This window comes from Heloderma suspectum, chromosome Z, assembly GCF_057233095.1.
Source record: "Heloderma suspectum isolate Gila_16-S chromosome Z, 16-S_ref, whole genome shotgun sequence".
Classification (NCBI taxonomy): domain Eukaryota; kingdom Metazoa; phylum Chordata; class Lepidosauria; order Squamata; family Helodermatidae; genus Heloderma; species Heloderma suspectum.
In genome coordinates this window covers 14,716,817-14,731,999 of record NC_139476.1, presented here as the reverse complement: position 1 = coordinate 14,731,999, position 15,183 = coordinate 14,716,817, and the positions used below count along the sequence as shown (strand labels likewise).

At 47.5% G+C, this 15,183-nt stretch overlaps 1 protein-coding gene across 1 annotated transcript; it reads right to left on the bottom strand.

Annotated features, from left to right (window-relative positions):
* Positions 1-754: 754 nt before the first annotated feature.
* LOC146333730 (vomeronasal type-2 receptor 26-like) lies at positions 755-14,904 on the bottom strand. Its single transcript, XM_084826313.1, has 8 exons — positions 14,867-14,904; positions 14,063-14,160; positions 13,268-13,467; positions 6,431-6,766; positions 5,008-5,841; positions 3,292-3,510; positions 2,669-2,795; positions 755-1,791 (listed from the first exon to the last, which is right to left on the bottom strand). The coding sequence occupies exons 1-8, from the start codon at positions 14,902-14,904 to the stop codon at positions 887-889; spliced, it is 2,757 nt and encodes a 918-aa protein (XP_084682439.1). The 3' UTR covers positions 755-886.
* Between the last annotated feature and the right edge of the window lie 279 nt (positions 14,905-15,183).

Here is a 15,183-nt window from a genome sequence, read left to right as displayed (position 1 = left end):
CCCCATCCCTATGAATTTGTGATTTAGATGCCCATTCTCCAATTTTGGAGAGATCCTTTTGGAGCTCTTCACAATCCCTTTTTGTTTTAACCACCCTAAATAATGTGGTGCCATCTGCAAACTTGGCCACTTCACTGCTCACTCCTACTTCCAGATCATTTATGAACAAGTTGAAAAGCATTGGTCCCCATACAGATGCCTGTGGGATCCCACTATTGACTTCCCTCCATTGGGAGAATTTACCATTTATTCCTGCTCTCTGTTTTCTGTTCTTTAACCAGTTACTGATCCATAAGTGGTTATGGTGAGGGACTTTGTCAAAAGCCTTTTCGAAGGGCAAGTAAACAACGTCTACCAGATCACCCCTGGCTACATGTTTATTGACACTCTCAAAGAACTCTAAAAGGTTAGTGAGACAGGACTTACCTCTGTGGAAGCCATGTTGATTCTTTTTCAGCATGGCTTGTCCTTCTTTCTGCTGACTAATTTTCTCTTTAATAATGCCTTCAACCAATTTACCTGGAACAGACATTAAGCTAACTGGACTGTTAATTTCATGGATCCTGGATCCCCGGAGTTGGAAGGGATCCGGAATCCCTTTGCAGTCAGAATCGTTGGGCTGTAAGGGTCCCAGAAAGGTCGTTCAGACCGAACCTCAAACCATAACAATACGGAAAGCTTTTCATAAATGAAACAAACAAACAAATGAACAAACAAACTTACGACCATCCAAGAAAACATAGACAGAAATAATGGATGTGATTGCATAGATTTATTGTAAAATAAAACAAAGTATAGGTAACTCCTGTAAAGGAACATAGCAGGGTGGAATGTGGTTGATGGACCGGACAATGAATTCACAGTGAATTCTCCAAAGTATTAAAAATCACAGATTCTTTCTCCTTATTAGATGATCCTTGCAGTTGAGACTGGGCCTCAGGAGAATAATGTGGCACTTTGGTAGAAAGATACAGCCCAGGAGACCAGCCCCAGAAGCCAAGATAGAGAAGACCTCCACAGCCACCATGGACTTCCCCTTGGTGCTCAGGTAGGTGGGCAAAAAGGAGACCCAAACACTGCAAAACACCAGCATGCTGAAGGTGATAAACTTGGCTTCATTGAAGCTGTCAGGCAATTTCCTTGCTAGGAAAGCCACTGTGAAACTCATGAAAGCCAGGAAACCCATGTAACCCAAGACAGTGAAAAACAGGGTGACTGAGCCGTCATTGCATTCTACTATGATCTCTCTGGCAAGAGAATGTAAGTCCAGGTTTAGGAACGGGGGAGAGGTTACCAGCCAGACAGCACAGAGCACAGCTTGGATGAGGGGACAGGCCAGGACGATGGAGTTTGTCACTTGTCTCTCCAACAATTTTCTTGCCATGTTTCCTGGCTTGGTGGCCATGAAGGCCAGAACCACCGTGACAGTTTTGGCCAACACTGAAGAAACTGCAAGAGAGAAACTGATGCCGAAAGCAGCTTGTCGGAGAAGACAAGTGGTTTCTGTGGGTTGACCAATGAACAGGAAGGAGCAGAGAAAGCAGAACTGGAGGGAGATGAGGAGGACGTAGGTAAGGTCTCGGTTGTTGGCTTTGATGATGGGTGTGTCACGATGTTTAATGAAGGTTGCCAGGACGAGGAAAGTGACCAGAGACAGGAAAACAGCAAGAGATGCTAAAATGAATCCAAGTATCTCTTGATATGAAAGGAAGTGGATAATTCTGGGGATACACTGGTCTTGGTTCTCGTTTGGGCATTGATCTTCCGGGCACTGAGTACAGCGAACTGCATCTGGAATGAACAACAACGATTGAAGTATCTCAAACATGGCAGAGATGTTGGGGCAGATCACTCCACACAGGAGTAGATGGAATTCCCCACTCTGAAGCTTCTTGTACACCGAAGTGCACAAACTCCCTTTAATTGCTCTCTCTTTATGCTTCCGCAACATATTTCATAATGTATAAAATGCTTTTTTTTGTATGACACTCCCCTATATCAGACTCATGTTCAATATTCTGCAAAGAAGAAAAACCCAAATTCCAAAAGCAGAAATGAAAACCTGGGAACTGTAATAATGGAATCACAATCTGTCACCTGCAGTACCTTCTGAATGCACCGATAAAGAAACAAACAAATGAACAAATAAATATCTGTCATTGTCTTCAGATTATGGACTGAAACATTAGTTGGTGTAGAAGCTGGGAAACTGGTTATGGAAGACACCACAGAAAGAAGGGCTATCTGTTTCACAGTGCTGTAACATGCTCCAATTGTAACAAGGATGACCAACCATTTGGCCGGATCAGTGTTCTGCCCAAACAGCTTCATGTCTGCTGCCAAAACAACTGGAGAGAGAAACATGGTCTTTAAAAAATTATGTGTGGAAAGGTGAGCCAGTGGGAATGAGGAAGTAACAGATACTGTACTTGCAAGCATTAGTAATTTACCGAGATTATTGTATTATTTAAATAGAAGATTTCTTCAGGAAATTATGAAGACTTCGCAAGCAAGTAAACCACCGAAATATGCAATCTAAAATGGAATTGCCAAAAATCTATTCCTGGGGGAAATGGCAGACTCCTGGTCTATGATCCCCTCTTGTCCTAGCTCCACTCTTACCTCAGTACATCCTGCACTTCTATGTGGCTCTCAAACTTTGAGCTACCTGTCCAGTTAGAAATTGTCCCTTCTGGACAACGATCACATCTGTAGCAGCAAATCGGCTTCTCCTCTGGATCTTTTTTCCAGTGTCCTGGAGGGCATCTCTGCACACACCTCGCAAAGGGTATCTTCTAAAAGGTAGAAGACAAACAGTTGAGGATAACCAGATGACAGAAATTGCACTCAGCTAGACTCAGAATGACTCAATGGAGTTCCCATTACAAGATGGATTTTTTCACCAATTTAGGGGGTCCGAATCTCTTCCGAATGCCTTCAGGTGACTTGGAACTGTTGTAATCAAGGCTTAAATAAAGTATATTCTGAGACAGAAATATGACTTTTGGAAGCTGCCTTCTACTGACTCAGACACTTGGTCCCCCCAGTCTGATAGGGTCTGCATGAATGCCAGCAGCTCTCCAGCGTTTTAGACAGTGGCCTTTCTCCAGCCTACATGATGACATTGGGCTCTAAAGCTGGAACTTCCTGCAACCAAATATTTTTGTTTTTGCATTGGGTAATAGCCACACCCTGGACACAGTAGGTCTTTGGTCTCATCTGTTTTCAAAGGACAGAACTGTAATATTCTTTACTTCTCCCATGACCCCAGAAGATTCACTTAAATCCCACCTCTGCAGGCCAGATGATTGCCTCCGAGTTAATTATGAAGTCTTGTCCCGGGGGAGCGTCTGGATGCATCCATCCAACTTTTGTGGGGGCTAAAGATCGATTTGGGCAGAAAATCCAGTTCACAATATCGTAACTAGAGGACATCTCGCCGTTTTCAGTGAAATAGACTTCATCTCCAGCGCTGTTGTTAAACCGGGCAGTCTTCAAAGAGCCAAGAATCTGAAATGTAAGAGGTGCTTAGAAAAATGAGGTGACTGGTTCTTGTGACTGTGAGTGAGGTCTGAAATCGTCGAACGTACCGTGCCTGCCATCAGGCTAGGAGTCTCTTTTGTTCCGCATTCTGTTGTTTGGCTCAACGCTTAAGATGCATCTCCATTGGGCACTAGCTGTGAGAAGCTGCTTGCCCAGTGGTTTCCGGGTTTTGCTTGGTGCCTTCTTGCTACAACACACCCTTTCTTGGCCACTAACTGTAAAAATATGCATATCCCGTGTAGGGATGGAGGAAGAAGCGGTGTTCGATTTCACCAACATCAGCTCAGTACTAGCTTCTCCCTTTTATCAATTTTTTATTGTGAGTTTCAACAAAACAAATAAAAACATAACAAAGCCAAAAAGTTGAGAATATAAAAGCATGCTCCAAAGCCCTCAGTTCCAAATATTACATCATTCTAGGGGGGGGGGAAGGAAAACAGACTAGATTACACATAAACGTCAGTAAAAGCCGACCAGACATCCCAATTTAAGACTGTTCGCAAGTGACACCTATATGCCGCTCTTTCAGACATGGCTAGCATTGTGAAGTCTTCAGTCCACTGCATTATAGGCATTGAGCTTTTATCCTTCCAGTATTGTAGTACCAGTCTGTATTTGCACTTGCCTTTGCAAACATTTCCAAGTTTGCCTGAATGGGAAAGTTGTGCAAAAAAAGAAGAAAAGAATAAACCTCCAATTTGCACAAATTTCCAGAGTTGCACAAATTTTCCCTATAGACTAAGGGGTGAAATGGTGCATTTTCAAAGTTGTGCAATAGCTAACTTCTTTCTCTTCAAAATATGTGCATTTTCTGAAAGTGAGTGCCTGTTTGAGAAGTTGCGAATGTTTTGGGAGACCACATTCTCCTGCTCACACCAGCATTTGGGGTTGCAAACAGGGCCCATTGTCCCGGTCTGCCGGTAGACATTGAATTCTCCTGCATCCCTAGTCCAGTCGTTTGGAGGTTTTCATCTGGTGTCTGCTTGCTACAACACATCCGGATCTCTCTGTGTGGCCATGAGAGGGAGCAGGGCTCCTACCAGCAAAGAGAACAACATCTGAGTTTCAGCTGCTGGCTGGAAAAAAGGACCCTGAGGAGGGGGTGGGGGGGCTCCCGCTGTTTGCTACTGCAAGGCTTGGGAGGGGGGTCAGTACTGCTGTATAGACTAGCGTGATGTGTAGGGTGAGAGCTTGCGTGATTCCTCCCTCCTCATTCTCTATATATCTACACACATTCTTATTACAAAAGTACAAAAGGCCCCTTCTACTCTCTGCCCACTTCCTAGTGCTCTTTCCAGGGAATGGTGGCCGTGGAAGAATATCCCTGGGGAATCTTTTCCTTAGGATCTTTAGAATACACTAAGAGACCTTCTTCCAGGCTCACCATTTGCTTCCAGTACCTGATGCCTGAAATCTTCAACCAGACACTTAATTAAGAGAAGCAATTGTGAAGGAGGCTGTTACCTGCCATGGCTGGACGCTCAGAAGCCCCTTGCCTTCCCCCATCATGGCATGTACAGATTCAGATGAAGACCTGGCATGCAACGCATGTGCCACGGAGTAGACGGCATTGTAGATGCTGTAGCTGTGACTGGTCATGCTCATATCAAACATGGGGGATGGCAGGTCCGCCAGTTTCTCTTCCCCTGTACACCACCTCATTCCATATTCAAGGGGTTGGCCTGGTTTCAGGAACAGACAGGAAAATGCCCTTTCCCACCAGTCATGGAGAAAGACGTCTCTTTGTGGTCGGAGTGGATCTAAAGCCCAGAAGAATTGTTTGAATGCTGGCAGATGCCTTCTGTGGATTGTGAAGTGCAAAGCACCATGGAAAGGTTTTAGATCAGGAATGCCCCAGTAGGATTCTGTTGCAGATAATTCCAGATGCGCTGTTAAGATCCAGACCTTCCTAAACGAGTTCTTGGTAAAATATTGATTGTCTGCCATTCCAAATGCAACACTTGCTAAGAGCTGGAAGTCCCCGAAGAGAATCATCACTTGCAACTCAGCCCAAGATTCAGAATCAATAAACTCTGATAGAGGTGCAAAATACATCCTATCGACCATATGGCTGAAGGCCAAACAGATGTCATTCAGTTTCAGCATTGATGTCAACGTCCAGATGAAATTTTCACCAACGTCATGCTCTGAAACAAACAGCCCAATCCAGTTCCAATGGAAATGCAGGAGAAGCCTGACTAAGCCCTCAAATTGCAGCATGTCATTGGGCTCAATGCGGAAGGAGGAAGGAAATACCAGTTTCTCCCTTTGAATAGGTTCCAAGACACCATACATGAGCTGAAGGAAGGAATTTCCAGGGGGACAGCTGTGTTAGTCTGTTGCAGCAAAATCAACAAAGAGCTTTATTGCACTTATGGTTGGGGCAGTCCGTGCCGGGACCTGTCCTGCCCCACGCCAGCTGTCAGGGGCTTCCTTAAAACCTAGTGCAGGAGGAAGGGGCTCAGCGGCACGCCAGCGCTCATGCCCGGGGCTCCTCAAGAGGACGGTGTGTTGGGGGGAGGGCTCCCCCCACGGACAGTAGCAGTGTTGGTCATTGGCAGCCAGAGCAACCCAGAGTCTCTGGAAACCTTGTTCGTTTCTCAGTCTGTAAGGTGTCACAATACTCCTTGTGTTTGTATCTCCCAATGCAGTTGTGTCCCCCCTGCCCAAACCCCATTGCTGGCTGGGATCAGTCATGTCATAGCAAACTCAGGTGAATGGCTACCACCAGGGTTACTATCTGGGAGGTTGACAAAAGTTGGAGGTTCTCCTCCTCCTCCTGCCGGGAAACACGGTGGCACCACACACCCACAGCATGGGCAAGAGACCGTTGTCAGAGGCCGGGTTTTGCGTCTCTGCGTTCCTGAGTTCTGCAGAACCCTCTTACCTGAGGGATCTTGAAGACGCCCATGAGAGATGCAATCTGCCTTGAGGACGTGGAGTCGAGACTCCCAATAACAGAGAGCAGGTTATCCCACCTGTTGCATTTATAATTGGGAAAAGTTTGGCCCCGTGTGGAGAGCAGGGACAGGGTGTTCAAGTAGATCCATCTTCCAAAGTTGCCGTGGTCATAGATGCGGAAACCCAGGGTCACATTGGGTAGGAGAGCTGGATTCTCGTTGAGCTCCTTGATGGCAAATGCCAAGGCAAGGTATTGAAGGTTGTTCTCAGTTATTGTCCTGGGATGAGAGTGACACTGAGGGTCGGTGGGATCCCAGTGGGACTGATGAGAAGCAGGAGGAGATAAAAATCTCGGGACAAAGTCTCGGGACAAAGACCATAAACCATTTCAGGCCATAAACCAAGAATTCTCTCTCTCTCTCTCTCTCTCTCTCTCTCACACACACACACACACACACAAATACACCACTGCATTCCGAGCTGCATTTCATTGCAACATCACAAGAGCCCTGCTGGATAAGTTCCATCTAATTCAGCACATTTAGTATTATTTATTATGTATTTAATTAATTTTGTCCAGCCTTTCAGCATTCAAGTACTGCCAAGGGGGCTTTCGAGGAAAACCAATATACAATAATCAAAGCAAAGCAAGAGAATAACAACACATGATTCACCAGGAACCTTCTCACAGGGGAGCTACGTCAGGCTTAACCATGGATAAGAGTTCTGGATTGACCCAGCCTCCTCCATGAATACGAATGTCAACAGATGAGTCCCCGGGATCAGGCTGAAGTGGCTCCATCTAGCTCAGTCTCCTGTCTCCAACTGTGGTCAGCCAAGATGCTTCCTGGGAGCCCCACAAGAAGGATGAGAAGGGAACAGCTCTTCTTTCCCCTCTCTCTCCTGCTCAACAAACCCAGTGCACTGCTCGACTGCCTTTAATGTGTTATCTCTGTGTTAGGTACCATTGTTAAGAAGGGTCAATCGTTCTGTCCTCCAGGAATTAGTCTAAAACTCTTTGGAGCAAATCTATCCCAGCAACCATCCCGTAACTGCAAAACGTCTCTGTAGGACAGCAAGGTTTTGACGCAGTAATTCAGGAGTATGGCAGTTCAGGGCTGCATCTCAGTGGTAGAGAGCCCCTGCTTTGCATGCAGGGTCCCAGGTTCAATCTCCGACTTCTCCAGGCAGGGCTGGAGGAGACCCCTGTCTGAAACCCGGAAAAGCTGCTGATGGTCTGTGCAGACAATTATGGCTTGCTTGCACTATGGGGTATAAAGTAGGGATGTCAGAGAATTCCACCACGGATCTCGGGGAGGCCGAATGCCAGCACATTTGGCCCCCCGAAATCGGTGACGGAGTGGTCTGCCACCCCCCCGCCACCCCACCGGGACGAGACTTACCTGGGGCGGATCTTCCTGGTGGCGGCGGCTCCGGCGGAGGCTCCAGCGGCGGTTCGGCATCAGTGGCTGCGGCGGCAGGTCTTCCGACCGGCTGCTGCTGCTGCTGCCATTTCCCGTTTTTTTTTAAAAAAAATGTGATAGCATCTACGCTATTTGCGTTCCCCTTATTTTCGCCGTCTTAGTCTACGTAAATGTTTATGTAGACTAAGACGTGCCAAAATAAGGAACGCAAATGGTGGTGCCCATGGGCGCCGCCATTTGCGTACACACAATTTTTTTTTTTAATTAGCCGTGATAGGCTACGTAAACATTTACGTAGCCTATCACGGCTGACTGCAGGGATGCAAACGGTGGTGGCTACGGCCGCCGCCATTTGCGTCCCTGCTAGCCAGCGGCCGGATGTCCAGCTGCTGGCGGAGCCGGCCGGCGGCTCCACAGAATCGCTGCAGAGCACAGCCAGCCGGACAGAATTCCGGGGGGGGGGAGGAACGGAGTGCCTCCCCCCCCACCATCAGCATAATCCACGAAAGGTAAGTACCTTTCGTACATCCCGAGTATAAAGCAGCTTCTTAGTTAAATCAGCGCTCCGTTTAGAACCACGCAGACTGGAAACTTCTTTTATTTTTAGAGGAAAGACCGTAGCTCAATGACAGAGAACATCCTTCCGATGCAAGTAGTCCCGGGTTTTATGGCTGGCCTACTGTGCCGGCTCTGGGTCTTGCAGGCCTCTGGGCCAGACTCCCCCAATGGGCCCCCGCCCTCAGTGAGGCGATCTTCTCACCGCCCTGGTCCCCAGCTGCTCCTCCCCTCCTCCTCTTCCTCATCATGGCTCCCCCTCGCTCGCTTGCCAAGCAGAGAGCCAGGGAGCAAGGGGGCCATGGGACCTGGTGCCCCTCCTTCTCGGCCCCTCCGTTGCCTGGGAGAGAGAGAGAGAGAGAGCACGTGTTCGCTCACTTGAGGACAGTATAGGAGAAGCACCACAATCCAGAAGCGAAATGGTGGATCCCCCACTTTCAGATGCAAGCCTGCAGGTGAAGGCGAGGTTGCATGGCAGATGACATGGACTCCCTGTCCCTACTCCAGCAGAGAGGCAAATCTAGGCCTACGGCCCACCTCTCTGCCCCTGTCGGCCATCGAACGCCAAGGCAGTGGTGAAGCACAAACTACCCACAGTGTAAGATGTCATCCCATGTGCATATTGCCTGCCTAACACATCTGTGAAAAAATGGCCCTTGGAAACCATAATTTGGCAGCATTTCGGAGTTTGAGTGTACATGGAAAGTCTGTCATACAACCAGTAGATTAACTAATGAACCAACTAGTAAATAAAGAAACGCATGTAAAACTGCAATGTTCTTATTTGTTTATCAAATAGAGTATATAGGTTTCATTTCATTTTCTCTTCTTGGTTTTTTCTTTTTGAACATGGAACATATCTGTCAGTATTCAATCTTGCCAAGAAAACCCCATGGAATGTATCACAAGGCAAAAAGAGATGATGCTGGAAGATGAGCCCCTCAGGTCGGAAGATGTCCAATATACTACTGGGGAAGAGCAGAGGGAATTTCCAAGTAGCGCCAGAAAGAGTGAAGCGGCTGAGCCAAAGCCGAAAGGACACTCAGCTGTGGATGTGTCTGGTGGTGAAAAGAAAATCCGATGCTGTAAAGAACAATATTGTTTAGGAACCTGGAATGTCAGATCAATGAATCAAGGTAAGCTGGAGGTGGTCAAACATGAGATGGCAAGATTGAACATCGACATCTTGAGAATCAGCGAACTAAAATGGACAGCCATGGGCGAATTTAATTCAGGTGACCATTATATCGACTACTGTGGGCAAGAATCCCTTAGAAGAAATGGAGTAGCACTCATAGTCAACAAAAGGGTGGGAAAAGCAGTACTGGGGTACAATCTCAAAAATGATAGAATGATCTCAGTACGAATCCAAGGCAAACCATTCAACATCACAGTAATTCAAGTCTATGCCCCAACCACTGATGCCGAAGAAGCTGAGGTTGAACGGTTCTATGCAGACCTACAACACCTTCTAGAACTAACACCAAAAAAAAAGATGTCCTCTTCATCATAGGGGATTGGAATGCTAAAGTAGGAAGTCAAGATATCACTGGGATAACAGGCAAGCATGGCCTTGGTATACAAAATGAAGCAGGACAAAGGCTAATAGAGTTTTGCCAAGAGAACACGCTGATCATAGCAAACACGCTTTTCCAACAGCACAAGAGGCGACTCTACACATGGTCATCACCAGATGGTCAATATCGAAATCAGATGGATTATGTCCTTTGCAGCCAAAAATGGAGAAGCTCCATACAGTCAGTAAAAACAAGACCTGGAGCTGACTGTGGCTCAGATCATGAGCTGCTTCTTGCAACATTTCGGCTTAAATTGAAGAACATAGGGAAAACCACTAAACCATTCAGGTATGACCTCAATCATATCCCTGATGAATATACAGTGGAGGTGAGGAATAGATTTCAGGGATTAGACCTGATAGACAGAGTGCCTGAGGAACTATGGACGGAAGTCCGTAACATTGTTCAGGAGGCAGCAACTCAATCCATCCCAAAGAAAAAGAAATGCAGGAAAGCCAAGTGGCTGTCTGATGAGGCTTTAAAAGTAGCTGAGGAAAGAAGGGAAGCAAAAAACAAGGGTGAAAGGGGAAGACATACCCAACTGAATGCAGAGTTCCAGAGAATAGCAAGGAGAGACAAGAAGGCCTTCTTAAATGAACAATGCAAAGAAATGGAGGAAAACAACAGAATGGGAAAGACTAGAGATCTTTTCAAGAAGATTGGAGATCTCAAGGGAACATTTTGTGCAAAGACGGGCATGATAAAGGACAAAGAAGGCAGGGACCTAACAGAAGCAGATGAGATTAAGAAGAGGTGGAAAGAATACACAGACGAACTATACAGGAAAGATCTGAATGTCCCTGATAGCCATGATAGTGCAGTCACTGAACTTGAGCCGAACATCCTCGAGGGTGAAGTCAAGTGGGCCTTAGGACGCATTAGTAACAACAAAGCTAGCAGAGATGACAGTATTCCAGCTGAGCTATTTAAAATCCTAAGAGATGATGCTGTTAAAGTGCTGCACTCAATTTTGGAACACTCCACAGTGGCCACAAGACTGGAAAAGGTCAGTTTACATTCCAGTTCCAAAGAAGGGCAACGCCAAAGAGTGTTCAAACTACTGCACAGTTGCGCTCATTTCACATGCCAGCAAGGTGATGCTCAAAATCCTACAAGCTAGACTTCAGCAGTATGTGAACCGAGAACTACCGGAAGTACAAGCTGGGTTTCGAAGAGGCAGAGGAACTAAAGATCAAATCGCCAACATCCGCTGGATCATGGAGAAAGCAAGAGAATTCCAGAAAAACGTCTATTTCTGCTTCATTGACTACACTAAAGCCTTTGATTGTGTGGATCACAACAAACTGTGGCAAATTCTGAAAGAGATGGGAGTACCAGACCACCTTCCCTGTCTCCTGAGAAACCTGTACGAGGGCCAAGAAGCAACAGTAAGAACCAGACATGGAAAAACCGATTGGTTCCAAATTGGGAAAGGAGTACGACAAGGCTGCATATTGTTGCCCTGCTTATTTAACTTATATGCAGAGTACATCATGAGAAACGCCGGGTTGGATGAATCACAGGTCGGAATTAAGATTGCCGGGAGAATTATCAACAACCTCATATACGCAGACGATACCACCCTAAAGGACGAAAGTGAAGAGGATCTAAAGAACCTCCTGTTGAGGGTGAAAGAGGAGAGCACAAAAGCTGATTTGAAACTCAACATTAAAAAATCTAAGACCATGGCATCTGGCCCCATCACTTCCTGGCATATGGAAGGGGAAGAAATGGAAGCAGTGACAGATTTTATTTTCTTGGGCTTCAAGATCACCGCAGACGGTGACTGTAGCCATGAAATTAAAAGACACTTTCTCCTTGGGAGGAAAGCTATGGCAAACCGAGACAGCATTGTAAGAAGCAGAGACATCACCTTGCCGACAAAGGTCCGTCTAATCAAAGCTATGGTTTTCCCAGTAGCAATGTATGGCTGTGAGAGCTGGACTATTGGGAAGGCTGAGCGCCGAAGAATTGATGCTTTCGAACTGTGGTGCTGGAGAAGACTCTTACGAGTCCCCTGGACTGCAAGGAGGTCCAATCAGTCCATCCTAAAGGAAATCAACCCTGAGTGCTCATTGGAAGGACAGATCCTGAAGCTGAAGCTCAAATATTTTGGCCACCTAATACAAAGAGAAAACTCTCTGGAAAAGACCCTGATGCTGGGAAAGACTGAAGGCAAAAGGAGAAGGAGACGGCAGAGGATGAGATGGCTAGATAGCATCACCGATGCAATGAATATGGACTTCAGCATGCTCCAGGAGAGAGCGCAGGACAGGAAGGCCTGGAGTGCTAGGGTCCATGGGGTCAGGAAGAGTCGGACACGACTGAACAACAACAACAATATTTTGGTCTGTTCCACAGCTTGGGCGAAAGCTTGTTTTCTGCAATAACTGCACTACTGTCTAACTGTTAATTGATCATATCAGCCATTTGTTTGTTTGTTTGAAGAACTTTTATACTGCAAATATCATGAAATCTCAAAGTGGTTCACAACACATCTGTATCGATGTATTGTGAGCTCCTTCTATTATCAGACTGAATGTTTATCTCATCAGGGATTTTATTATCTGTCCCCACCCTGCAAGACGTCTGGCTCACCCAGCAGTGGGAATGCTTTCAATGGGGCGGCAGGGAGTGGTGGGACACTCATGTCTTTATCATTGCCAGATCCTTAACATGAAACCAGATCATTGCTTAGCTCTGCCTGCCCTCCATACAGCCTCGAGAGGGAAGTCAATTGTTCTCCCAGTCTGCAAAGGTGTGGATACGTAATGGCAATGACTCCCAAGGTCACCACCACAGCCTGACTCAGAAGAGGACTCTACAAAGCAGGTCTGTGGCCCTGGAAACCTGAAAATAATTTATTCCAAGGAGATCACTCTGTATTGAGATCACCGGGGGACGCTGCAAGGTCTGACATCTCCCAGCCTCTCTGCTGAGTTCTCCTGCCTCTGAATTCCTGTAATCTGCCTTGTGCAGACACGCACGCACACACCTTTCGATGTCTGTATTCTTCCAGAAATAAACACAGCGACAGTGCTGGTCTCCTTCACTCTCTGGAAATCAAAGTAGTGCCTGGGATGCCTACACAGGAGCAGTGGTAGTGCTAGGAAGGGAATGAAGGGGCTGTTCTTGTTCCCATGATCCCTATTGCACAAAAACAGGCAAACATCTACCCCAGAATCCACTTGTGGAAACTTACTGTGGATTAATGATAAACCGTGATGGTCCCAGAATCATTTCATCCCCTGTAAATATATGACGAACATCGCTAAGTGGAACGTTCCCGCCAACAATGAAGTCTCCTGGCTGGTAATAGTCTTGCTGTGCTTCATGAGGCCTGGCCAAGAGGCAGGCGGTCCTCACCATGGCCTGTGCGGCCTGCGTCCGGTTCCAAAACAGCAGCAGCAACTGAATCATCATCAGTAGAAAGAGACTCTTCCTCCAGGTCAGCAGCCAAAACGAACCTGAAGGACAGCTGAATATACAGGCTGCACCGGGGGAATGAGATCTTAGCAAGCACGGAGGAGATGCTGAATGATCAGACACCACTGCAGTCCCGCCCAGCACCTATTTATGTTAAGCAAGTGTTGACCTGCAGCTCTTTGCTGTTGATTTGGTGGATGGAAATCCAAGGGGGATTCCTGCAGAATTACTGTTATTTTGGTAATACCTGGGTGGAGAAAGAGCCATAGTGCTGGGCTCCCTTTGCCCCTGGAAGGGTGGAAAACAACTTTGCAGCACTCTCTGCTTCCCTGTGGGACAGGTGGACTTTGCTGTAGTTGTCAGGTTCTGCCCTTCGGTCTGTGTGAAGCTGAGCACCGCAATCCAAGATGGAGCCCAGGCATATGCGAAGTGTGTTGCCCAGAGAGATGGCCGGGGAAGGGAGGAGCTGCGGTGGCAGAGCTCTGCTCCATGCATAACTCTGAATGACTGGTGTGTCCACGCGTCCACCCTGATGCTCTGGTCCTTGTTCTGCCTGGACATTGGTGTCTTCCTAGGTCCCAGGGGTCCGGGGATCCAGACTGCACAAGAACTACTGCAGCCAGGCAATGGGCTCACGGCATGTCTCTGGGAGAATCCTGGCCTCTTCTAGCTGGTCCACGGTGCCTCGGAGGCAAGGCCCTTTTCCGTCATGGCCACTGCAGCAGGAGTCGTCTCTGGCCCACAGAAGTTAACCTGCCACCTCAGTCTGATGGCTTTCAGTGTGTGACTGTCAGAGCAACACGACAATGGGACCCATTCCCTGGGGAGGCGGTGGGCTCTCCCACATTGGAGGCCTTCAAGAGGATGCTGGACAGCCGTCTGCCGGGGATGCTCTGACTGGGATTCCAGCACTGAGCAGGGGGTTGGACTTGATGGCCTTGTAGGTCCCTTCCAACCCTACCCTTCTAGGATTCTATGACCCCTGTGTGGCCCTGAGGCTTATCCCGGTTTGAGTCATGGGGCATGTGCTGATGTCGATCTTCGCCAGAGCCATTGGATCACATCGCTGTGGATAGAGTGGGCCCGCTCTGCCCACATCCAAGGGCCAGATTCATCCCAGTGCTGGTAGATTATGCCGCTCAATACCCTGAGGCCTTCCTCCTTCAGTGGGTCCCACCAGTCGTGAGTCGTGAGCTCGCTCAGGCCTTTTCCTTTTCCCCATGGACTACTCTCAGGCCAGGGCATCCACATCTCAGCTGTGCCGCACCCTCCCGTGGGAGTTGGGAGTCAAGTCAGCACAAACCCTCCTTTATCCTCCTCACATGGACGTAGGGATGTCAGAGAATTCCGCCACGGATCTCGGGGAGGCCAAATGCCAGCGCATTCGGCCCACCGAAATCGGTGGCGTAACGGTCTGCCCCCCCCCAGGACGAGACCTACCTGGCGCGGATGTTCCTGGCGGTGACGGCCGCCACCATTTCCAGTTAAAAAAAAAAAAAGATGTGATAGGCTACATAAAGATTTACGTAACCTATCACGGCTAGGTTTTTAAAAAAGATGTGATAGGCTACGTAAATCTTTACGTAGCCTATCAGGTCCGACTTTTTTTTAAAAAGAACAAACGCGTGTATGCAAATAGCGGCCGCCATGGCCGCCGCCATTTGCGTCCCTTATTTTGGTACGTCCTAGTCTACGTCAAGATTTACGTAGACTAAGACGGCGAAAATAAGAACACAAATAGCATAGCATCCGTAAAT

Coding starts and splice junctions, on each gene's coding strand:
- LOC146333730 (XM_084826313.1), bottom strand. CDS start 14,904: ATGGTGGCGGCCGTCACCGCCAGGAACATCCGCGCCAG. Junction 13,468..14,062: donor GATTCTCCCAGAGACATGCC/GTGAGCCCATTG, acceptor GCTGTCCTTCAG/GTTCGTTTTGGCTGCTGACC. Junction 5,842..6,430: donor GCGTCTTCAAGATCCCTCAG/GTAAGAGGGTTC, acceptor TCCTTCCTTCAG/CTCATGTATGGTGTCTTGGA.